The sequence below is a fragment of the Schistocerca piceifrons genome, chromosome 4 (assembly GCF_021461385.2).
Source record: "Schistocerca piceifrons isolate TAMUIC-IGC-003096 chromosome 4, iqSchPice1.1, whole genome shotgun sequence".
NCBI lineage: Eukaryota > Metazoa > Arthropoda > Insecta > Orthoptera > Acrididae > Schistocerca > Schistocerca piceifrons.
Window position 1 is genome coordinate 706,130,800 of NC_060141.1, and position 26,881 is coordinate 706,157,680.

A 26,881-nucleotide genomic window follows, 5' to 3' on the forward strand; every position below is an offset into this window, starting at 1 on the left:
GTAGCTTGTGAAATAAATGTATCATTTCATTCATACTGAAATGGTGGCTGACCACCTAGAGCTGAAGTATCAGTGGTCAGAAAAGTTGCATGTCTTCATAGCACTTCATGGAAAGGAAAAAAAAGGAAACAATGTTCTGAAAAATTCTTTTAGGCCTGCACATTCAACTACACCCCATTAAGACACATACTTTGAATTAATTATAAATTCTAGTATCATGCTTGGAGGAATTACAGCTATCTGTTGTGCACTGATGAGAAGGGCAGGTTTCAGGACTAACGTGTAGATAAAAAACATCACAATCCTCTCAAGAATGATATTTTCTTTTCGGAAAACATGCACACTTTTTCTTTGGCATAGGAAGATATAGAGTAGAGAAAATGAAGTAAGGAAGTTTCTACTCACACCAAGATTGTCATAGGGAATGTTACTGAGTGGAGAATATAAACTCATCTCATGCAATGCTGGCAACAAGAGAAATGTCTAGTGTATGGCACCTACAACTGTTAACACTGTCAAAAAGAACTAAGGACTAAAGAGACCAGATAATAATCCAGTAAATTAAAAAAGATAGGACAAGGGGCTCACTATTTAGTTAGGGAGGAATTGAGAAAACTTTCACACAAGAGCTGTAAATATTTATGTAGCAACGATCATAAATGTGTACACAGTGATGGTGCAAAAACCGAATGGACATCTCAAGCTCGAGGATTTTCTTTCCATTTGCAAAGACTGGCAATACTTGCTTCAAAAAACAAGGCTGGTTTATTTATTTATCTATTTATTCACACACCATGTTCCACAATTTCCATCATGAAGGACAGTTGTAGGGATATAGAACCAATCAAGTTCACATTACACAGGCACAAGCAGCCACCACTTAGCTTAGTGCTAATCTACTAACGCTGCTAATCTTGGGAATTAATTCTACATTACTTTATATGTGCATATGTAAATGGAAAAAAATCTGAAGGTATGAACTTTACGCATAGTTTTTCACTAATGAGCAACATTCAATGCAAATTAATTGCTCCTTATATGCCAAAGCAATATAACTGAAAACTCAGCATTGTGGCTCCAGAAGGATGCACTTTCTTGAATGTTTCTTCTTATCCGTTTATGTCTAGTGTCGTGTATGATGTGGCATACACTCTGTCCCTCTCATTTACTTTGGTTTCTGATGAAGAATGATAGGGAGTGGGCACCTTCACTGTTAACCAGGGGCTGATATTACACAGATATCCATTTAAATGTTGGGTGGTTTTGTGTTTGAGTAATGAAATTTGATCTGGCCGCACAACCCCATTGTGTAACTGCAAGTCCTTCCAGTCCCAGAGACAGCTGATGCCTATTTATATTCGATGTATGAAAATTGGGGGTTTGAGAAAATTTAAGGGTCGTACAGAAATTAGTAATTATATTACACTATATATTATCAACAGACTTTATAAACATCTTGCATGAGCACACTAAATAAGCAAGAATCATTTCTCAAACTAACTCAGGAAATTCTATTTGCTTAACATAAGCATTCATTAGAAATTTAATGCATAAGTTGTTGTTAGCACACGACTTACATCCCCTTTCTTGCATGCCACACAACACACTGACAAAAGATGCGCCTTGTGAAAATCCAAGTAATCCATCAAAAGGACCATTTTCCTTAAAAGCATTGGTTATCACCTCCAAGCTTTTAGTGAAACCAATGCAAACGTCTGAAGGTTTCTTTGAATTAAATCCACTGTTCTCATCTGAGAACCACCAGCCATACTGTTCTGCAATGAAAAATAGCAATTTGAAACTACCAAAAGAATCAACAAAGCAACAAAATACAGAAAAAATTATATGCTGTAGGCAAATCAGTTTAACATAACAAACTAAATAATTACATTACATAAACTTTATTCTGGTCCGAGATAAAATGGCTACAGAGAGCAAATTACAGTATATTTTTCTTATTATTCTTCCATAGATAAAAACAGGAGACTCCATCCACAAGCAATTTAATTACACACACCTAATTATTAGCATGAAACACCACTTTTTGCCTGGGTTACTGCAGTAATATATCATAATGTGGATTCTACAAGACACTGAAAGGACTGAGGAGCTATCCTGATCAAAGATTTCTCAACATCCACCCACAACTCACAGAGACTGGTCAGGGTGCGCCAATGGCACACTTACCACTACATATGCAAACCACTGTCATGTACACCAAAATCTGTATCACTTATCTTTGCAGCGGTGCGAGATTTGATGTAGACACCATTCATGAATCTTTACAATGGGATATTTCAAACAGGAATCCAGAATTTCTGCTTTGGCTTTCATACCTCCAGCTATGGTTGTTGTGCCACCTATGGATGTCTGACATTTATTTGAGTGCCACTAGCAGTCTTTACATATGACAGGAATTTCTGGGTTTTGTGAGAGGTCTTTTGATAGGGTCTGCTGCTGTTATCATTGAAGGCTTTACGTATTGTCCTTTTGACAGCCAAATGCATTTCCTGAAGCACCCCTGTGTATATACTCCCATGCTTTGTTTTACAATAAGAATAGTTTCTTTACTGAGACTGTATACAGCTCAGGGTTACCCCCCACCCCCCTACCCCTCACCATCTTGAGCTAATGAACTGTTCTACTAGGTACATATCTGTCCAGTACTTGGTCAATTATTTTTCAAAACTTGAGCCATAGGTTCCCAATATACTATATTCAAGGTCCTCCTTCGGATATAACACTACTACCTCTTTATATGATTTCCTGAACACTTAAATCTTCCTACTTGTTTCACTGCCTGTTTTACTTCATAATTGGTGTTGTTACAACTACCTCATGGTGACTGATGCCAGAGGTTTATTTGTTGTCATTACTACCAACACATTTCCATCATAAGTGTGCTTCTGTTCATTGAGTTTTTTGACCATGTGTGAGTATTTTTGAGACTTACAAGTCTACAGCACCAAATGCACTTCTGAAAAAAAATTGTTACCATCAAATGTAAATTTAAGTATCAAGGAGTATTTTTTAGGATATTTGTATGGAGTGTGCTTGAATGGAATGGAAAAATGGACGATAAGCAGTTCAGACAAAAAGACAATAGAAGTTTTGAAATATGGTGCTACAGAATAATGTTGAAAATACACTGGGTAGATTGAATACCCAATGAGACAAATTTCACAGGGGGAGAAAGAAATCTGAAGCACAACTTGACTAACAGAAAAGATTGGTTGATAAGACACATCCTGAGGCATCAAAGAATCATCAATTTGGTAATGGCAAGGGGTGAGTGACTGTGTGTGTGGGGGGGGGGGGAGGAGGAGGGAGGGGGAGGAGGAGGGAGGGGGTAGGAGGGAAGAAGGAAGGTGTAAAAATGATAGAGAGGGATCAATACATGAATGCAGTAAGCATGTTCAAATGGACGTATGATGCAGTAATTATGTGGAGACGAAGAGGTTTGCACAGTGCACAGGATATACAATAAAGGGAACAGCAACATATCGGTCTTCAGACTGAACATCAGAACACCAGCACATACTGCTAATACTTGTTTGTAACTGTACTGCTAATACTTGTTTGTAACTGCCTATTTCTGTCAAATTATTGGTCAAGTTGCTTTGGAAAACTTGTTTTCTGCATAAACTAACCCACACTAAATCAAAGTCTACAAAGAAGTAATGGATTACCCAGCAAATACAGGTACTGTATAAAACAAAAATTAACTCTATCTGTCAGCCAGAAGCAGCTCTATTGTTGATCCATTAGGCCCATTACAAGACATACTGCAAAATACTGAAGACAATAATAGGGACATCAAACACATAACAAAATAAAGATAATCACATCAAATAACAAGACAAAGACAATATGGGGTATAGTGAAGGTGGTGATTGGTAGACCCAGACATGAAAAGGAACAGGTAGCATTAAGAGTAAATGATACATTGATAATGTCTATGCAGTGTTGCAAAACTTTTTTTTTAACAACTGTCACTGAAAAGATGGAGTTGTCACATTCAGTAAATGCTGCCATGAAATATCTCAGGCCAGTCATTGTAAATAACTTCAGTACTATGAATAAAACCCTTACTCCATCAGTGCAAATAAAGTCCAGCATAAAAATCTTTAAAATCAGAAAAGCTCAATTGGTTATGATAAAATATCAACAAAGTTAATTAAAGTGCATTTTTGGGATTAGTAACTCATTAAGTTATCACTGGAACTAGTCTTTTAGCAGTGGACTTGAATGATTTAAATTTGTCAGAGTTGACCATCTGTTTTAGATAGGAGATAAAGAAACACTGTAAAATTTCTGCTCAATTTGATTTTTACGAGCATTCTTTAAAATTTTCGAAATGCTACTGTCAAATCAGCTTCTTAACCACCTGACAACAACAAAATATATTATCAAACTCACAGTTCAGATTTCTCATGGGTTCTGATATTGAGAAAGCTATCTACAAATACAGCATGAATGTACTTAATTCATTAGACAATAAATTAGAAGCTACTGGTATATTCTGTGATCTGTCAAGGGCATTTGACTGTAAATTACAATTTCCTTTCACATAAATTAGATTATTATTGTGTAACAGGAAATGATGCAAAATGGAGCAAATTCTGTTTCTCTGACAGGAAATAATGGGTGTCATTAGAAAAGAGACAAGTACTGAACTATCAGATTAGCTGGCTGATTTGGGGGAGGGGATCAAACGGTGAGGTCATTGGTCCCATGAGATTAGTGAAGGATTGGGAAGGAAGTCATCCATGCCCTTTCACAGCAACCATTTGCCTGTAGTGATCTAGGGAAATCACAGAAAACCTAAATCAGGATGGCTGGACACAGATTTGAACCGTCGTCCTCCCAAATGTGAGTCCAGTGTGCCACCTCGCGTAGTGAACTATAAGACATTATCCAACTAGGAACTAATTACATGTGTTATTCCCCAAAATTCCATCTTTGTCACCTTTTTTTTTTTCTTGTGTGTATGAATGACCTTTACCTGTGACATTACCAGATGCCAAGTTTGTTTTGTTTATAGATTATACAGACATTGTAATAAATAACGAATCAAGTGTAGCCTTACAAAGATCAGTAATAAAATTTTATGAACATTAATAAATGGTTCCTAGCTAATTCTTTGTTATTTAACTTTGAAAAAACACGCTACCCACAATTTGGAACTTGTTAGAGGTTTCCCGCCACTATATACCTAAATATGACAGGTAGAAGAAGTTGACAGCATTAAATTCTTGGGATTGCAGTTTTATAATAAGTTCAACTCAGATGAGAATACCACAGAATTGGTGAAGCACCTAAACAAATCTCTATTTGCAATGCGAGTGCTGTCAGACATAGAAGATATAAAAATAAAAAGCTAGCATATTATGCTTACATTCATTCCATAATGCTGTACAGGATTATTTCTTGGGGTAACTCATCACACCAAGCTAAAGTTTTCCAGGTCCAAAAATGTATAATAAGAATTATTTATGGTGAAATCAACAACATTATGCAGAGCCCAGTTTAGGAAACTAGGAATACTAACTACTGCTTCCCAGTATTTTTATTCTTTAATGAAATTTGTCATTAAAAATACCTCTCTTTTTCAAACCAACAGCTCAGTTGATGGGAATCAATACTATGAACAAGAATAATCTTCAGAAAAATTTAAAGTCATTTACTTTAGTCCAGAAAGATGTTCATTATTCAGGAACACACATTTTCAATAACTTGCCTGGATCACAAAAAGTTTAACTACAAATAAGGTTCAGTTTAAGAGGAGACTTAAGGACTTATTAGTGGGCAACTCCTTCTATTCTACTGATGAATTTCTTAGTACAATCTACTAATGCGTATATGTTACTAATAATGTCAAATAATATATTTATAAACATAGCATTCTGTATAAATTCATGGATTAATGTGATTTTTGTGAGTAAATGCTGTTACATGATTTTTCTATTTCATGATCCATGGCTACAATACCCTAACAATTACCATATGAGCCTCAATGTGTTGAACATTTACATGTTTTGTGACAAGTTATTTATTATCTTTTAAACAAGAATATATTTAAGATTGTTTTGACTTATTGGAGGGCAGCATGGAGGGTAAAAATCGTAGGGGGAGACCAAGAGATGAATACACTAAGCAGATTCAGAAGGATGTAGGTTGCAGTAGGTACTGGGAGATGAAAAAGCTTGCACAGAATAGAGTAGCATGGAGAGCTGCATCAAACCAGTCTCAGGACTGAAGACCACAACAACAACATTGACTTATTCCTCATCCATAAGGACCATTTCACTCAGGATCTGTGTAAGGTATATTAGCATACTTGTTTTTCCTTTGTAAATATTTATTGAGTATTCTTGTTTTACTGGCATGTTCAACTGATCTCAGTACACACTTCACAAACTTGTGTCAGATTCAAGAAAGCTGTTATTCTGTCAGTTTTTGTTACCTTTGAAAACAATACTGTCTAGATCTATAAGAAAATCTGCCAATTTGCATTTATTCCTGTCATTTGATTCATGGATTCCCAATATAGGATAACAAAATTGCTGCCACTAACCATAAAATAGTGAAAAAGCAACTCTTTCAGTTTTTAGCTGTTATTGTTTGAATGGATAGTATAATTGAAATTATTTATTATTACAGGCTTAGACGGAAGTAATCACATATAATCATCATCTTCAGATCTTAAAATAAAACATTAATAAAGAACTACATAGATGACACAGATTAAAAGTTTTTAAAGCTTAAATTTTTTAGTTGTACCTGAATATGCAAATAACAGATTTCCAAAATTTAAAATTCTTAAAATTGTACCTGGTTATTCACAATTTGTGGAAGGTCAAAATTCTTCAAAATGAACATAGCCAAAGCTGTAAAATAAAGGCAACAGCATACTTATGACAACATTCCATGGTATCTACCATTTTACTGTATGCACTATGCATCATAGTCTTATGCATCATGCATGAAGGGTGGGGATGGAGGAAGGTGGCAGAAGGAGACAAAAAATACAAATACTGGGTGCTATTGAAATGTTAAGAGATAACTGTCTAAAAGACGTGATGCAATTAATTTCAAACTAAGAAGAAATTTAGGTTATGCACCTAACGTGAATACATGAAACATGTTAAAATTTACAATTAAATGAAAACATTGATCTAAAACATAAAGCGCAAGCAATGTTTTTCGCCAGAGGGCGTTTGAGGTGTGTTATGCATTGGAATCAGACTGCCTGTGGCCATGCTGCCACAGTGAGTGTAGTGAGCTGCTTAAGTCTTATTTTGCCAAGTGGAACTATTGAAAAGCTGGTGGGTTGCTGCTGACTGGGCTGTCTGAATATGTCAACAAAATTCTTGAAGTGTACCAAATTCTCAAAGTCTCACTAGAGATTGATTATTTTATGTGGTTCATTCAGGTGACATCCATATGCTTCAAACTGTTCCAAGATATTCAAGAAACACCCATTACATGATGTGATTAAAATTTCAAGACATCTTTCTACTGGCCCTACCAAGAGTTTAGTTTCATTAGATGATCTCCAGAGGCTGTCGTATCACTTTGTGGTGCACTGTGTTCATTACGCCGGGTCTCAGAAGTTCTACCAGTCAGACCTATATATTGACTATGGCAGTCATTGCACTGAATCTTATACACAAACTATGTCAAAATTTACAACTTGATTTATTTGGAGTGTGTTTTCACCTAAAACAAAGAAATTAAATTGTGTGAAAGCCTATTCCTAAACCAGTGGTCCCCCCCCCCCCCCCCCCCCACTACTGTATCTTCACCCTTCCTCAATATTCTATAGGCATGAACACAGATTTTTGCACTTGCTGTTCCTATTTGAACAAAATACCGTATTTACTCGAATCTAAGCCACACTTTTTTCCCGGTTTTTGTAATCCAAAAACCGCCTGTGGCTTAGAATCGAGTGCAAGGCAAGCGAAAGTTCTGAAATATGTTGGTGGGTGCCGCCACAACTAACTTCTGCTGTCAAATATATGTAGTGCTACACAGGCATGCTTTGTAGGCACAAAGATAAATAATAACACCAAAATCTCTGTGTCAGTAAATAAATTTTTAGAAAAAGGTAAAAGACGAACTTTTTTTCTCCGCCCCGAGTTTCGACCACTGCATTATCATACATTATCCAACGAAGTAAATACAAATTCCATATTGTTCATCTTCGAATGTAGCAGCATTTCAATGTACTACGAAAATCCGACTGGCAAGACTGTTTGGGATGTTTGTCAACATGGCCAACTCTACATTCTGAATTTTTTCCTACCTGTGAGAAGAGATGGTTACTAATAGGAACTTTTATGAATTGTGAATCACATGCAGTACTCTCTTCACCATAAGAATAATATGAATATAAACATTTTGCCATGTATTGTTTCTTGTTTGCTGCTTTCTCATTTAAATCCTGTCTGCTAATAAACTATGAAACTAGAGTGAGACAACAGCAAACGTGGAAGAATATACATATCATGTCATGTTTATATTCATATTTTTCTTATGCCTAATAGTGATACAGTCAGAAATGAAGTATGGCAATTGACTAGATTTTTTAAATCTAAGATGACTCTAATTTCTGTGTAGAATGTAATGTACTAAAGAGGCGCCTGCAAAGATTTTCAAACGGAGAAAAATTTTCACTTAACTCTCGTTCAGAACATCATCTATCATACGCGGTATATTATTTGGTTCTTGTTGATCATTATCAAAGAAAGCAGCAGTGTAAGTAACAACAAATAGCAGTCTCTTGCCATTGTTTCGCTAATGAGACGATTCCTCTATTTTTTTTAATTGTAAGCGGCGGTAGCATCCACAAAAGCAAGCCATGCCGCGAGCGGCGACAGGCCGTAAACACGCACTATCAGAATGCAACAAACAAAGCATGACACAGTACAGTAATGCATTTTCAGCTTAGAGCGACGTAAACACCTATAACAAAGAAAACGGCACTTATCAGATCAAAGAAAAATAAGCAATTAATTCAAACCAGACGAAGCCCATGAAAAAGGAAGAGTACCCGTATAAATATGGATGGAGCGCCTGACGCTTAGCAATGGCTACCTGGTAAAGCTTAACTGCTAAGCTTACGATTCGAACCAAACTACTGTAGCTGTATTGCCATTCATTCGACCTAAATTGTGTCTCATATTGCAATGGACCGACTTTGTTTCGATTTGGAGATGCGGCCTAAAACTTTTCTCTCCTCTTGACTTTCGAGTCTCAAATTTCAGGTGCGGCTTAGATTCGGGAAATTTTTTTTTCTTTGATTTTGAGTCTCATTTTTCAGGTGTGGCTTAGATTCGAGTAAATACGGTAGTCTCTGTTCTCAATGTGTGGTTTGTTTTAATTTCTTGAAACATTTAAGTGACTACTTCAGCCTTTTAACCATTACTTGTAGCACTCTGCGTAAGAATGTCTATTGATTATGCCTTTACATTTGTGTTCAACAGTAAATTTTACTTTGAGGTAAAAAGCACTGTACTTGGCAGCAGTGTCATTAAATTCATTTACATTCACGATTAATAATAAAGTGGAATCATTAACATATCAGTAACAGCATATTATTTTCTTAGTTAACTCTAAGCATTCATCAAAAAAATTTCTGCTCTATATGATTCAAGAATAATCAAACAATGGAAAATCCAGGATGGAATGTAACAATACCAGAGAAGGAAAGTTGCTACTCACCATAGAGCGGAGATGCTAAGTTGCGATAGGCACAACAAAAAGATTCAAACAATTAAAGCTTTTGGCCATTAAGGCCTTTGTCAGCAGTAGACACACACACACACACACACACACACACACACACACACACACACACACACACACACATAAACACTAATGCAAATGCAACTTGCACACACGTCTGCAGTCTCAGAGAGCTGAAACCACACTGCACTCTGAGACTGCAGACGAGACGTGTGTGTGTGTGTGTGTGTGTGTGTGACTCTCTCTCTCTCTCTCTCTCTCTCTCTCTCTACTGCTGACAAAGGCCTTAATGGTCGAAAGCTATAATTGTGTGAATCTTTTTGTTGTGCCTATCGCGACTCAGCATCTCCACTATATGGTGAGTAGCAACTTTCCTTCTCTGGTATTGATTCATGAATAATTCCACCATAATACCAGTGATTGTGTTATACTGCTGTCTAGTCCGATCTGCCAACTGTCTTGCTAACGTTACAGTCGAGCATAACTTTGTTAGTTGACAAAAACTGGCACTGTTGAATGAATAAATCCAAGCTTAACTAATTACACATACTAGATGCTCTTGTGCAGTAAGAATTGACGGTTTGCAGGATTTACAATGTGACAGTAAATCAAATCCACTTATATTATTCATTAAAAAGAAGTTATTCCAAGTTTTAATTAATTGTGTTGGTACAACAGAAGCTTGGTAGAAAAGCACAAATCTGGTTCATTTTGCTGTAAGTTTGTAGGAGGGGTGGCCACATGGCAGACAGCTAACAAACAAATGCCACATGATAACCAGTTACTGACCGGTGTTGGTATCATAACAGAGTTACAGGCAGAACATGTCAAGAGGAATTGCTAAGAAGATTGTTCAAGGGAATTCATCAACATTGTCTTTTTTAAAGGGCAAAGGAATTATGGCAATTAAATATTTATTGTAAAATGTATCAATTTCTGACAGTAGGCAAAATGTATTTGAATCATTATGTGATGAACTTTGGAGGATTATTTTGCATTATGTTCCTTACAATGTATTTAATTATCACTTTTGACCTCTTAATGACTTACACTTTTACTCCCAGTTTTCATAGTTTTCTTATTTATGTTTTTAAAAGTATTTTTAATGTTTGAAAAATAAATAAAATCATGTACGTAATAGGCTATTTATTTACATTCCCAATTAAATCAAGCACAATTTAGTTTGAAAAACAATTCAATTTTAAATAGTTTTCATGGTTGTTGGACATAACACATAATAATCATACACACAATGTCAACGAATATGAATGCTAATATTATGTAACTTTTTATACTTGGAAACAGCAAAATAAATTTTCATCCAGATTCAAATTGACATGCTTTAAGAATACTGAGTGTCATTGAAATATGTTGTCCAAGGCATCAAGACAGCTCCAGAAAGTGTTTTTAGTTACTAATTTTTTCAACTGTTTCAATATCTCCCATTAAGACCCCTTTGTGATCTATATCCTATTTACTGAGTTGTCCCCACCAATAATTAGTGCTGGTGACTCCTCTAGCTGTAAGTGAGTTGTTTCCTTCTCCTTGTTTTACATATAAAGTTACATAAATCCTTAGTATCAAGTATTAGATACCTACATCAGCTTGTAACTAATGGCAAATAGTTAATTGCATTTTTCCATTAAGATTAATTGGTATTAGGAATGGCATAAAGCCACAAAATACATCCCAATATGATGACAGGCAACAAACAAATAAATGATAAATGCGATGAAACAGGAATATTAGTTTTGAAATCAGTTGATATATCAACTTATGATGAATATATATATAGATATAACAAACATTAGTCAGAATCTGCTATGAAATTAACTTAGTTACTCAACAGCTAACACAAAAGATAACCATTTCAACAGTACAATAACCAAAATTTTCGACAACTGCATCTAATCTGATTCCTTCTGTTTCTTCCCTGGTAAGAATGTTACTCTCTAGTAAAGGGCAGTTGCATATAACTAACCTAGATTAGATGATTCATCTGTTGTCTGTGGTTCACTTGTTTCAAGAGGTGGTACCCTCATAGGAGCTGTCACAAAAACGAATTCTGCATTTTTTTTCAACACCTTCCTGAGAGCTCCCGTTTTCTGCTTGAAAACATCACCGTTCTGTCGATACCCATGGATACATAAAATCTGTGGAATTCAAGCACAATATTTCAATACATTTATCAACAGGATGAACCAAATAAATGTATTGTATAAAAAGAAAATTCAATTGACAAAAACTGTTAAACTACAAGAAGACAGAAAGAGTGGCCAGTAGATCTACACCCAACTTATCTTCAGGAGGTGTGACTTCAATTACTACTGATAAAGACAGAAGCAGAACATTAAATGAACTATTCCCAGCCTCTGCAACTCATATGGTCCTCCCTTAGTAAGAAAGAAAGAATTTGGTTGGGAAAGGTTGGAAAGGAGGGGCAGTTCATTCAGACTCAGACTCAAGGGACACATCTGTTGTGAGGACGGGGATAGTCTCCCCTCACCTCACACCAGATGGGTCCCTTTCAATCTGTCTCCCTCCGCCCTCCCCCCCCCCCTCTACCCCACCCCTTCCAGTAGTCCTTCCTGAGGAAAGAAGAGGAAAGTTTCAAAAGCTAGGAACAGCACATTTTATTTTCTACTGGATGGTGTACAACATTCTTTATCAAAACACATTTTACAGACAACCATCAACATAACTGTGTTGTGAATTCAGCATTTATCATAATTTCCATACTTTCATTGGTAGTCCTCCTCCTTATACGTAAAATTCACTTTATCTTTCTGAAAGTTACAAGTCACTCACTGCTGATACATCGTGTAGTGGCCATCTGCCATTACATAGTGTTGAATCGCATGCACCGTATGTATGTGTTTACAAACACTGCACTGTCAAACCTTTCAACGCCAGACACTAGAGGCGCTGTGTTTCATACGTGTGTTTAGGATTTGTTCAATCTTTGATTTACATTTTTTATGTTTTAGTATCTTCTGTGCCTATTTTTTAGTGCATAGTTAAAGGATAACTTGAATGTACCGTTTGTGGCAGATTACCATTAAGTTGCAAGTTGTATCCTCAGAAGCTGTTGTACTTCTTCAGCATTTCTCCTGTGATCACATTCAATAAAGTTTATCACTAGTTGAGCAAGTGAGTTTTTCGTGTAGTCTGGTTTCACCGTGTTGAGATACACACAGTATTAAATCATCGAACAGCGGCCTGCCCAGCTTGTATTGACACACTGTATCTCTACACAAAAACTCAGGCCTTTGTAACCAATATCAACAAACAAATTGATAAGAGCATGCACTTCGTAAGACTAAGTCATCACTTCTTATCTTAAGAGTTGTTAGCTTTTGCCACTGTGTGTTATGATCGAGGGTCAACTTAAGTATTTGATACCGCTTCACCACTTCACAACCAAATTGTCACCCTCCAACCTATCATCGACCACGGACTACACCACAGCTCAGTGTGTCATACATCTAAGACTTCGTATTCACATTTGCTGGATTCACCAACTCTCAACAGAACTGTCACCTTCCAACCAAGCCTACACTTTAGGATATGCTACATGTGCATCTGTCCCACAACTTATATTTCAAAAACTAATATGGAAATGAAATAATTGTCATTGTTCTGTTCTCTATCTGTTTACACACATTTGATATCAAATGCCACTTCATCACTACTTAATGAGGGAAGCTGACATTCGGTATCAGTAGACTTCGCAGACCCTATGATCCCTATATCACTTAGCCCACTAAGATCATCACTCCCTAGGTTACAGTCCCTAGCCAAATTATGAGATGCACTGCACATTTTAAATGTTATTTGTAATAATTACATGTTGAGTAGTACATTTAATGTGATTAATTGGAAAATTTATGACAGTTATTCAGGGCACTTATTACATTGTTGAATTTTGTATCTATTGTTGCTACGTAACATTGGTTTCTTGACTTATCACGTTTTTTGTGTGTAAATTACAGTTTTGATTTTGTAGTGTTTTCTCATGTGTTGTTGGCGAAGTGAATAGACTGATTCTGTGACCTATGGTCGCTTGACACTGCACTTTCTCCGACTATCAAAACTGTAAGTTACACACAAAAAACATGATAAATATTCATTTCCATTTGTAAATACATAATAAACAGAAAAAAATAACATTTTGCTGCTTGCAAATGAGAAGTTGTAGATTGTGTAGTAGAATAGCTACCAACATAGTCCAATAGTATCACGTAACGTATGTAAACTACTGCATGCATCCATTCTTTTTGCCAGTCAAGCTATAAATAGACCTTGGACATAATGTTATAAACAACACACAGTGCATCAGGTCATTAATACATATCTCAACTGTGAACTCTGAGCAAATGATATACAATATTTTACAACAATTATTCATTCACAAATGTAAATATTATGTATCGGTACCAAAAGTTTCGCTAAATGTTAATATGTAACAACAATTTTACAGTAAGAAAATAAAAAATAACCCACTGAAGATAGCACAAAAAGTGCCGAAACATGTCTGGGTAAAACAAAACGGAAAAAAAGGTGTCTTGCATAAGGCGAAATTCCTCGTCCTATTTTTACAGCAAGCACGGACATAAGAGGAAGAACTACAACAACACAACATGATTATAAAATTAATTTTTAAGTAGGCTTTGCCTCCTTGTTTAGGGTTAAAAATGAAGTTACACACTCAGATGGTATGATATTCAATCAGCTCCCATGTAATAAAAAACAGTCTACCTCCATCTTCATAGCTCAATTGACAGCACAGCCGACTGCCCTGCAGGGGACCTGGATTCAGTCAAGGTGCTGTTTTGGATTTTTCCTTTATGGGAGGATTGACATGGAGTGCACTCAGACTTTTGAGGCCAACTGAGGGGTTACTCGACAGATTAATAGCAGTTCAGTGTCCAGGTACCCAAAAACAACCAGGACAGATATCAGTGTGCTTGACCACATTCCTTCCACACCGCAACCAATGACGCCACTGGCAGAGGAGGACACAAGATGATCAACTGGGCCCAATTGACTTGTCGAGGGCCAGAATGCAGAAAGTTACATTTTTTACCCAACATGAAACAAGAAACTGGGAATGCCTACAAATTCAAAAGAAAATTAAAAACATAATTCATTAGCCACTCTTGGTAAAAGTCTAGAATAGGACTAGTGGCATACTTCTGTGTTTTCTTGCAGGAATGTTGTCAGCACTAGCCATGAGATATGATGGGAACAGAAGGTGTTCAGCTCTTTGTTACACAGTGCCAGTGAGGGATTAGCATGCAGACGACGTAATAAATTTGGAAGAAAGGATGAAACATTGTTGTAAATGAGGATTATAAATTTAATTGTTTGAAGATTTCAAATTTAATTGTTCCTTGTTTGAGTGTAGCTATTTAAACTGTGCTTGTACCTGAAAACCAAGGACTCCATTGTAACACAATATATTCGATATTCTCTGCTCTGTGTTGTTATGCAATCAATCTGCATGAGCACACTGAGTACACAGATCAATGTTATTTATTTAATGCATGGGAGAAGGTAGGTGGATCAATGCTTTTTAATTAAATCATAGGGGAAGGTAGATGGATCAATGTTTATTAATATATCGGACATGCAACTCTATATTAATAAACATTGATCCACTTACCTTCTCCCATGATTGAATTTAAAAAATGTTCATTCATTTAATCAAAGTTATGTATTTTGCTGCACTTGAAGATGATTTCATCCACGAAAACTTTTACTCTTAAGAATCATTTCACCATCACATTTGATAAATTTTTGTATCTCTGCAATTAATCCATGAGGCAGGCACCAACGGACAATATTGGGATGCAGGACTAAGCCACTTAAATCAGTCCACTTTAGAGAACTTGCTGCCGCAATCATAAAATCTTTCTCTTGAAATTCACTAATACACCAAAAAACAGCAAACAAGACAATGGTTTCAATTTTGGCACTAGAAACACGTTTCCTCTGTTTCTGCCTCTGGTTATGTCACATAAATATCCCACTGGTTACATGAAACTGATGCGTTTCCAACCAATGAGCAGCAGATAAGCACCACCATGATTGCCGCTGGACCTGACCTAGACTTAAGCTGCTGCTCTTTCTAAAAAGTATCCAATTAGGCTACTAAATTCATGGACAGAAAAGTTCTGTGAGCTCCATGGCAAATAGCAATGTTAGTTAAAAATCTACATGACATTTAATAATTTACTATAAATTGGACCCAGTACTTAGACTTAAAAAATATGTTCTACAAAACATACCACTGCAGTCAAGGAAATGTTAAGCCACTAACAGCAGATAAACAGCAGCTATATAGTAAAACTGAGGAGGCAGCAGCTTTTTGCTGAAGTTGCAGCTTTTTAATAGAGTTAAGTTACTACGACATCTTTGTCTTTTGTTAATGTTTGTTCTACATCCTTGAAGTTTTTGCTCCTTGATAGGATCTACTACAGGAATCAATGGATAGATGAATGGATGAATAAAATTGCCCAACTTTATAAACACATTAGGCAATAAGAGAGTGGTCAGTTTAATCATTGAATATACTACTTGCACACTGGTCCCTTTATTTATTATGCATTATTTGGCTAAAAATGTATTTAATATCTGCATCTCAGTTAAAACGCTGATCATCAAAGACTTCAAATGAGCAATAAGAAAATGCCTGATGCAAATACTACTGCATTGTAAACAGATGTTCTCAAACTGTGGTAGATCAAATCAAATTTTATTGTCATTAAACAACTTAGTGTTGTAATAGACAGCGTCAAAAAATACGAGGAAAGGTACCAAAACACAATACAATACATATATACATGTTTTTTTAAAAGGTACCAATTAGTTTTTAAAAAAATATACAGAAAAGAAAAGTATTTACAGTTATACATCTCCTTGGATCAAATTTGTTACAGAATATGATACCGCCTATATTTTCACTACATGCTATAATCATCATTCATTCTGGAGGCGTCTCAAGTTTTTTTCGAATTCCAGAATGTTGTAGGTCGTATTCAGTTGTACTAGGGGTCTATTCGCAAACAGTTGCATAGCCCCTTATAGTTAAATTACTTACGAAAATGGGGATATATACAAGACCTATAAAATCATCATCTGGAGTCTGAGTGATGAACAAACTAGGCAAAGATGTAAATAAACAATCAGCTAGTAACAAATGACTGTATAAGAAAAGTGAGCAAAACTGATGTGCTGCTACAGAAGAATCCAAACCTTCCACTTCGCGAAGATGACACTATTATTTGTACACGTGAATATCAAGTCTTTAAAAAATGAAACTAATGATCTCAGTATTTTGTTAGGAGTGAAAAACATTGTTATATTATGTATTAATGAACACTGGTTAAGTGAAGATCACCTGCAGTTATATGTACCACCAGGTATTGACTTAGTAACCAGTTTGCTATGGACAAACACTAAACTATGATGGGCCGGATGGGGGGGGGGTCATAAAATATATATATCAGAGGTAGTAGAGACATGCATTACAGTTGTTTCATTTATACTATCATCATCTGAAATGAGATTATATGTTAGTGTTATCCTTGTGGATCTCAACAAGGCATAGCCACAGAATACTGCTACAAAAACTCTACTGCTATGGTTTAACAGGCTCAGAGCTACCTCTTACCAGATGCTACCAGAATGACAGAAAACAAATTGTTCAGTTCAACAATATGAGGTCTAATGTCTTGAAAATCATGCAGGGCATGCCACATGATTCTGTGTTATGACCTTTGCTCTTCATAATATAAGTACATGACTCACCGAGCATTATAATGTGTACATCCACACTTTCTGGATATGATACAACTTTTGTTACAGCTGAAAAAGACATAGGAACTTCCTGGCAGATTAAAACTGTGTGCCAGACCGAGACTCGAGCTTGGGACCTTTGCTTTTGGCAGGCAAGAGCACTTGCCCACGAAAGGCAAAGGTTCCGAGTTCGAGTCTCGGTCCGGCACACAGTTTTAATCTGCCAGGAAGTTTCATATCAGTGCACACTCCGCTGTGGAGTCAAAATCTCATTCTGGAGACATAGGAACATTAAAGCAGGAAAGTAAGGGTCATCTCATCTACATCAATACTCTGCAAACCACCTCACAGAGTGTGATGGAGGGTACTGCTACTATCACTAACTGAGCCCCCCTTCTCAGTTTCACTTGCGAATGATCTGTGGAAAAAATGATTGTTGCTAAGCTTTTGTATCAGCTCTAATTTCTTGAATTTTCTCATCATGGTCATTTTGCGAGATAAATGTGGGAGGAAGCAATATGTTGTCAGACCCTTCCTAGAAAGCACTCATTCAAAATTTCAATCGTAAACCTCTCCGTGACGTACTATGCTGCTATTGTAGCACCAGGCACTAGAGTTTGTTGACTATCTCCGTAAAGTTCTCTCACTGACTAAATGACCCTGTGACAAAACATGCTTCTCTTCATTAGAACTTCTTTATCTCTTCTATCAGTCCTGCCTGGTAAGGACCCTAGATTAATGAACAAAACTAAAAAAAATCAGTTGAACAAACACCTTGTAAGCCACTTCTTTAGTGGATTAATTATATTTCTTTAACACCACAAGGACCGTACCAGTCAGTCTGACCAGGGAGCATTGTTTAACATTTAATAAACAGCGTATGTTTTAATTCATGGTCCTCATGTTTCACAAGTTTTGATGTACTTTGGTGATTTATAATTTCTGTAAAAGACAAATGTCTATTACAAAACCTGAATGAATTATAAACATTTTTACCTCAAAGGACAGCAGACGGTCAGTATGACCAGTGAGATATCTTTTACAGGTGAGATATTTTCTTATGTTTCATGTCTGTAAAGGTGCAAAAATGGATTTTTTTATCCACTTAGCTTATTTTATTTCACTGTTATGATCACATTCTCTCTCTCTCTGCATTTTACTTGATTTCGTGGAGGAGTGGACATGCTTTAGTTTCTGTTCTCTGTCAATACGCTGTTGTGCTCAATAGAAGTTTAGCGCTCCCCCTCATTATTATGGCGCACCAGTGTTTTCATTCGGATGAAGGATTACTGAATTGCATGAACAGCTTTAACAGAAGAAGATATTTTTGAATGTGATGAGGTGGATGATGAAGATTATAAAGTTGACACAGAATATCAACCCCTTGAAACAAAACAAGGCCAATCGTCAGACTCGCAAGATGAATTTTCAGAACAACATGCAAATAACTCAAAGCTCTCACTTTCGATTCTAGTGATACTACTAATTCCTACTTGCAGCCGAGGAAAACAACGGAAAAAATCGCATCCATCTCAGCATTCAGAAGTGCAGAGACTGCAGCCGACAGAACAGTGTGGACTTTAACTGCACCAGGGCATGCACCTGGAAAATTAGGGCATCACAATGTGTTACTAGAAACTCCTGGGCCACCACATAATGCTAATAGGGTGTTTCGCGAGTGTATGGCATGTGTCAATAGACAATAATATTCTAAAGAACATTAAAAAACTTCAAAGAAATTAGACGCCAAGAAATTCTCAAGGACCACAAACGGATACTTGATATTGCCCAATTAGAATATGCCATAGGTGTAATGTAGGCAAGTGAAGTGTATGGAGGAAAGACTTTCCCCCTGAAACTTCTGTGGTTCCAAGTGTAGGGACCGCCATTTTTTTCTCATGCTGTGGGAAGAAATAAGTTCACAGAAGCCATGCTATTATCAAGTCTGATGACAAGCACGCTTATGCCAAAAGACTCAAGACCGATGGCTTTGCGGCAGCTACTCCGGTCAACAATTTATTTTTAGCTAACTGTATCCAGAACTATAAACCAGGTGCATTTATAGCTGTAGATGAGCAGCTCTATCCAAGCAGTGATCGGTGCTGCTATGCAGAACACATGAGTAATAAACCAGACAAATTTGGTTCGAAATTCTGCCTTGCAGGAGAGGCCAGTAGTAAATATATGGTGCATGGATTTCCTTACTTTGGTAAACAAAGTAAGAGAGCCACTAATATACCTGTTGCAGAGCATGTTGTTACATATCTCACGCAACCTTACACTTCGAAAGGAAGAAATGTAACATATGACAATGTCTTCAGAGGCAAACACCTTGCACATCACCTGAAGCATAGCGACACAATCATGGTGGGTACATTGAAGAAAACCTTAAGAGAAGTTCCTCCATCAGTGAAGAATGCTGCCGGATCTTTTTATGACTGGTAACACAAAAATTATTTCCAATCAGGCAAACACCAAGAAAAATGTTCTTCTACTTAGCACAATCCGCCAGTCAGTTGCAGTGGATGAACAACACACAGTAGGAACTCACTGAAACTGTGGGCTTCTACAATTCCACTAAATTTGGAGCTGATATTCAGGACTGGATGTCTCATCTGCACACTGTCAAGTTTGGCTGCCGCAGATGGCCTATGCACATGTTTTTCAACATATTACATCTTCCCTGGACCCTTTAGAGAGACAGCAGGAGAAAAAGTTAGTTGGCAAATGTTTCTTTTCAAACTAACAGAAGAACTCTCCTTTGTGTATGCACAATCAAGGAAAGGACCTGTTCATACATTCACTGTGAACACTGAAATATGTAAGGTACTGGTACGGAAGATCTGCCATATAGGAGGATGCAAAAGTTTGAATAAAACTAAAAATCTGTGTGAGCAGTGCAAGAAGTTCATACGTAGTCCATGTGCTGGAAATGTTCAGTACATGTGTGCAAAGTGTTTTGACGAAGATGGTGGCCTTGACTGAAAGTATGTCACAGAGAAAAAATGTTATTTTCTCATTATTGGTACAGCAATTTGTGTTCATCTTTCTTTCTTTTTGGTACTACATATATGTATATCACCTGTTGGGGCTTTGACCAAGTGCAAGTTGCACAGATAAAAAAAAATGTTAATACATTTATTTGCATTTGTAATTTTAGTTTAAATTGGTATTCTTTACTTCAATCTTTTTTATTTAATTAGATGCACTTTCTGTACAAGTTTTTAAGCATAACACATTTGTACGACATGCATAATACAGTACTGACCTATAAAGACAACCTGCTGAAGGTCGACCGAAGCATCCGATCCCACGAGTCGGCTTTGACCCGCTTGCTGTTGTGGTGTGTGACATCACGACGGTGCAGAATTTAGTTTGTGAGAGTGGCATGTTTGTCGATGTTGTTTTGATGTGATTGGTGGTGCTCTCTGGTGGTATGTTAGGTGATGTTTTTGGTTTAGTTTGCGTGTGTGGCGTGTTTATAGGTGGCGTATTGTTGCGGTCAGTGGTTCTCTCTGGAGGTGTGTTTATGGGTAGTGTGTTATGTAGCATATGGGGTTCATTTGCACGATAACATTGCACGTGTGTGGTATTGAGACTGTGCTTTTAGCGGAATATTTTTCAGTGATTGGACAATCTTAGTTCTGTTATTTTGACGTTATTGTAGTTTTTTTCTGTTCATCATGTGTGAATTTTGGTAAATTGCTTTTTTATGTCTTTGGTAGGTATGGATATGACTGACAAGGTCAACGGTTTTTGGTTGTCAGCGATGACAGGGGACAGTGCGTTGTCTCTAATAAAATTTCTTCAACTATTTGGATTTTTGGATGAAGTCGTGAAGTGTTCAGTATGTCGTGAAGAAATGAGGCTTACTAAAGTTCCAGCATCTCGGACCAGGGACGGCTGTATGTGGAGATGTCGTAAGGATAACAGGTCAAGGGAATTGTTCAATTCCAATTTGCTGTTTTTTGAGGTAGTGATGATTATGGACATGGTTGTAGTTTTGGGTTTTATGATTTGATATCGGTAGTTTCTGTTGACCTATATAGGTCAAGGGAAGTGTCCGGTTCCAGAGGATATTGTGTTTAGTGGAATTTGGGGAGTTTTGTGTTGGTTTTTTTCGTCGTTTTGTGTGGTTTGGTATGGTGGTGTGTGTCTAAATTTGTTTATATTTACTTTGTCTCCACCCAAAACCCCCAATTTCCCACGCTTGTCCTGTTAGTTTCATTAGGTTTTTTGTGGAACGTGTGTGTGTTGGTTTTTCAATGTATTTTCGTGTTTGTGGTCATGTTTACGTAATGACGTCATAGCCGCCATATTGGAGTCGTAGTGTATGGTCATTTCCGCCATATTTGTGATGTCATGGGTCAAAGCAGATGGGTGGAAACAGACGCTTCTGTATTTCCCCTGCTGATATAACTTAAGCACATTGTAAATCGTGGCCTGGAGAGTTACATGTCTAGTAAATGGATAAAGGCGACCCACCATGGTTTAATAATGAAATTCGTAAGATGCTGAGGAAGCAGACGCTGTTGCACTCTACGTTCAAAAGGGGATGCACAAACGACGACAAGCGAAGGTTAGTAGAGATTCATGCGTCTGTGAAAAGATCCATGTGCAAAGCATAGAACAACTATCACTGTCACGCCTTAGCAAAATAACTGGCAGACAATCTGCTTCCATTCAGTCCCTTGTTGACCAGTCTGGTGAGGCAGTTGAAGATAGCAAAATGAAAGCCAAAGTTTTAAATATCACATTCAAGAAATTGTTCACACAGGAAAACAGTACAAACATACCATCATTTGACCACCTGACAGACTCCCACACGGATGACATACAAATGAGTATACCTGGCGTAGAAAAGATACATAAAGATTTGAAAATAAATAACTCACCACGTTTTGATGGAATTCCAGTTTGATTTTACAAAGAGTACTTTACGGCATTGGCCCTTATCGAGCTCGGATTTATCACGAATCTCTCACCCAAGCGAAAAGGCCCAAGCAATTGTAAAAAAGTGGAAGTGACTCTAGTATATAAGAAAGGTAAAAGAACGGCCCCACAAAATGACTGACCAATATCCCTAATTTCTGTTTGCTGCAGAATCTTTGAACACATTTTCAGTTCGAATATAATAAACTTCCTTGATGCTAAGCAGCTTATGTCTACAAATCAGCATGGTTTCAGAAAGCACTGCTCGTGTGAAACTCAGCTTGCCCTTTTCACACACGATATACTGAGAACTATGGATGAAGGGCAACAGGCAGAGTCCGTATTCCTAGATTTCCGGAAAGCCTTTGACACGGTGCTCCACTGCAGTCGGTTAACAAACATACGAGCATATGGAATAAGTTCACAGATATGTGAGTAGCTCGAAGACTTCTTAAATAATAGAACCCAGTATGTTGTCGTCGATGACGAGTGTTCTCCAGAGACAAGGGTATTGCCAGGAGTGCCCCAGTAAAGTGTGATAGGACAGCTGTTGTTCTCTATATACATAAATGATTTGGCAGATAGGGTGGGCAGCAGTCTGCGACTGTTTGCTGATGATGCCGTGGTGCACAGTAAGGTACTGAAGTTGAGTGACTATAGGAAGATAAAAGATGACTTACACAAAATTTCCAGTTGGTATGATGAATGGCAGCTAGCTCTAAAGTTGTAAAAATGTAAGTTAATGCAAATGAGCAGGTAGAACAATCCTGTAATGTTTGGACACAGTATTACTAGTGTCCAACTTGACACAGTCAAGTCATTTAAATATCTGGGTGTAACATTGCAAAGCAATATGAGGTGGAACGAACATGTGAAAACTATGGTAAGGAAGGCAAATGGTCGACTTCAGTTTATTGGGAGAATTTTAGGAAAGACACCGCATATAGGATGCTGGTGAGACCTATTCTTGAGTACAGTGCGATTCTTTGGGATTCGTAGCACCACATCGGATTGAAGGAAGACGTGAAGCAATTCAGAGGAGTGCTGGTAGAATTGTTACCGGTAGGTTTGAACAAAACTTAAGTGCTACAAAGATGCTTCAGGAACTCAACTGGCAATCCAGGGAGGGAAGGCATTGTTCTTTTCAGGAAAAACTATTGACAAAATTGAGAGAAACACCATTTGAAGCTGACTGCCAAACAAGTCTGCTCCCGCCAACATACATTGCACATAAGGACCACGAAGAGGTGATACAAGAAATTAGGGCTCCTACAGAAGCATACAGACAGTCGTTTTTCCCTCACTCTATTTGTGAGTGGAAATGACAAGTAGTCGTACAGGGTACCCTCCACCATGCACCTTACGGTGGGTTGCTGAATACCGATGTAGATGCAAAACTGAAAGCAAAAAAGAAAAAGTTAAACGGTCAGAATGACCGGTAGCAGTCCTAGATAGTTCGCTAATGCCAGTCCTCCTAGTCTTAAGATTCTTCCTATGAATCTCAGTCTGGCCTCTGCTTTTCCTCTATATTTGTATTATGTGGTCATTCCATTTAAGGTCACTCTGGATATCTACTCCTAGAAAATTTACAGTACATACTGCTTTCAGCAACTTGTCATCAACAGTGTAATTGTATGGCAGTGGATTTCTTTTCCTATGTATGTGCTGAATGTCACCTTTTATTATTATTATTATTATTATTATTATTATTTTACAGTCACCTGCCAGAGCCTACATCACTCATCACTCCTCTGTAGGTCATTCTCCAAATCGATACTGCCTTTGGGCATTTCTGCTTTCTTACAGACAACCGTATTATTACCCGTGAACAATCTTTAAGGACCTTGCAACAGTTTCTTCTAGACCATTTATGTACACTGTAAACAGTAACAGTTCTGTCACCCTTCCTTGGGGAACTCCTTTAAGGTCTATTGGTTTTGTTCCATTAAGAATGACATGTCAAGTTCTATCTGCAAGGTAGTCTTGAATCCAGTCACAAATCTGGTTCGATACTCAGTGAACTCTTCTTCCCCCCCCACCCCCCCCCCCCTCACTAAACAGCAATGCAAGACTATGTCAAATGCTTTCCTGTAGTCATGGAACATGACATCAACTTGAGTGCTGTTGTCTATAGCGCTATGAACCTCATGGAAGAACAGAGCAGCTTTTTAGATTATGTTTTAAAGAAAACAATGACTGTGCTTCAGCTAAACTTATTGGCAGCTATTTTGACTAATTTAATATGGAAGAGTCATACTGACAACATCTGGACTATGTTAGCATGTGTTACATATTTATTAGGTAAACTTCGGTCATGTTTTAGTGATAAGCTGTAGTTCAATGCATACTATCCCTTCTTCCACACCCATTTGACCTACCCTATCTTGTTATGTGGGAATTCCCACAAGGCAAAGAAAGTTCTCATATGTCAAAAGCAGGCAATCAGATGCATCCATGGAGTCAGAAATAATGAGTCTTTTAGTCTATATTTTAGAAAACTTAAAAAATACAGACATTTATGTACCTGTTTATACTATGCTGTCTAACACATCCAAAAGAAAACCAACACAGTCATAAACTATGATAAACCGTCCATCAACATGACACACACCTAAAACAGCATATCAACATCACAATTACTACACTGAGGACAACACTAAATAGTTACAAATAAAGGGGTATAAAACTATTTTTCATGGTGCCAGTACAGGCACACAATATGTCGCTGAGTATGTTCAAAAACGTCACACACAAATGGCTTGGAGAGAACGCATTTTATACACTGAAGAGTTCAAAATGTGCCATAAAGGCCACCTTAAACACTAATACTGTTTCACTTGCACTTACGTAAGGTGATATATTGGCAATACTATGTACAGTACGAACGTCACTTCTGCAGTTAGACAGTAATGATCTAAACTTTTACACCATGTATGTTGTTGGCTTAATTCTATATATGTAGGCGAGGCGTTCATGTATACCAAAGACGACATCAGTTGCATTTTTAATGCTTAAACGTGGATAATAGTCAATACATAAATAAATAAATATAGGTACTTAAATCACATCCAGTAACCACTTACTACACTAGGATCTAATCAAGATATTAGGATTTAATGAAATGTTGATTCCTGTGTGTCAATTTTCTCTGCAAACAGTCAGATTTACACCCGTAAACAAACATCTAATCAATATCACCATTTAAAATAAAGAGAAATGGTGTTGGTTTTCCTTCAACAAAACTGAACTGGAACATAAATTTTTCGAAAGTGGCAATACCACGGCAAACAGGACTCCTCAAAATCAAATGCCACTGTACTGCTGAAAATTCTAAAGATACAAGTAAATACCACGCATTTTAACGACTCACTTTCCATTTATTGGTGTTTTCCTGTGACATCTTCTGTTTCTTTTTCGGAGAGTGCGTAGTGGCTGACTCTTCCGTCATCCTTCGATGTTTGCCATACAAACAACTGTCAGCACTACAAATTCGTAAAAAAGCACGCCTTGCGGACTTATACAACAGTTTAATTTCTTACTAAAAGTTTCTGTTACACTCCTTATCTCTCATGCTATCTACATCCTAATGTTTTTAATTTAAGGCTTTTGTTTACAAATAACATGAACTACGCAAAGAACTTCCACAAAAGCTATGTTGTCCCTTACTGTGACAAAGAAACTGGAGCTCCAAAAACGGGAAAGCCCTCTGACGCCTTTAAGGGAAAGAGAATTACAAACAGAAATAAAGTATTATTACATAATTTTACAAAATTGGTAGGATTAGAATACATAAGTTATTCTTCGGTAAGTTTATTGTAGCCATACATGGTTATTAAAACGAGCTATATTCGAAATTGAAGTGATGCCATTTATCGCCGAGGGATCGCACAGTACGCCACAAACTCTGTAGTGGAAAAGTTTTCAATATGCCCTCAGAGCCTATAAATATAATAGTAAGAATGCATTAGTTTCGCATGAGACAGCGCACAGCGGTGACACCTAGCAACTCGAATTGATATCTATATTTTGATCGCTAGCGCTTAATACACGCATGAAATGATGTACGAGATGTCTTGGATATGGCTCTCATACGTAAAGTAATGAGCAGAAGGCGGCATTTAAAGAATCATAAGTTGGGACTCTTCGTATAAAGAAAATATTTTTGCTGTGGAATAAACAATTTTATTTGTCAGATAACTGAATGTGAGACTGTATCACTACTTACAATTGACGTCTTACAAAAGTTATTGCATCACATATGCATTATTTTTGGCAGTTTGACATGTCTTGCGGGTCTTGCCTTTCAAATGACAAGCACAGAGGTGTTTATACATGTGTATTTGCCCTTTGCGATGTGTGTCCTTGTAATATAATTGTAGTTTTCTTTTGAGTACACTGT

General features: G+C 37.1%; 1 protein-coding gene across 1 annotated transcript in view; it reads right to left on the bottom strand.

Moving 5' to 3' along the window:
* LOC124795341 (esterase OVCA2) overlaps positions 1-26,117 on the bottom strand; it is a 36,555-nt gene extending 10,438 nt beyond the window's left edge. The window contains exons 1-3 of the mRNA XM_047259328.1: positions 25,853-26,117; positions 11,732-11,903; positions 1,578-1,775 (exon numbers count right to left, since the gene is read on the bottom strand). Coding sequence (XP_047115284.1) covers positions 1,578-1,775; positions 11,732-11,903; positions 25,853-25,930 — 448 coding nt within the window. The 5' untranslated portion in view covers positions 25,931-26,117. The remainder of the gene's footprint in view (positions 1-1,577; positions 1,776-11,731; positions 11,904-25,852) is intronic.
* Between the last annotated feature and the right edge of the window lie 764 nt (positions 26,118-26,881).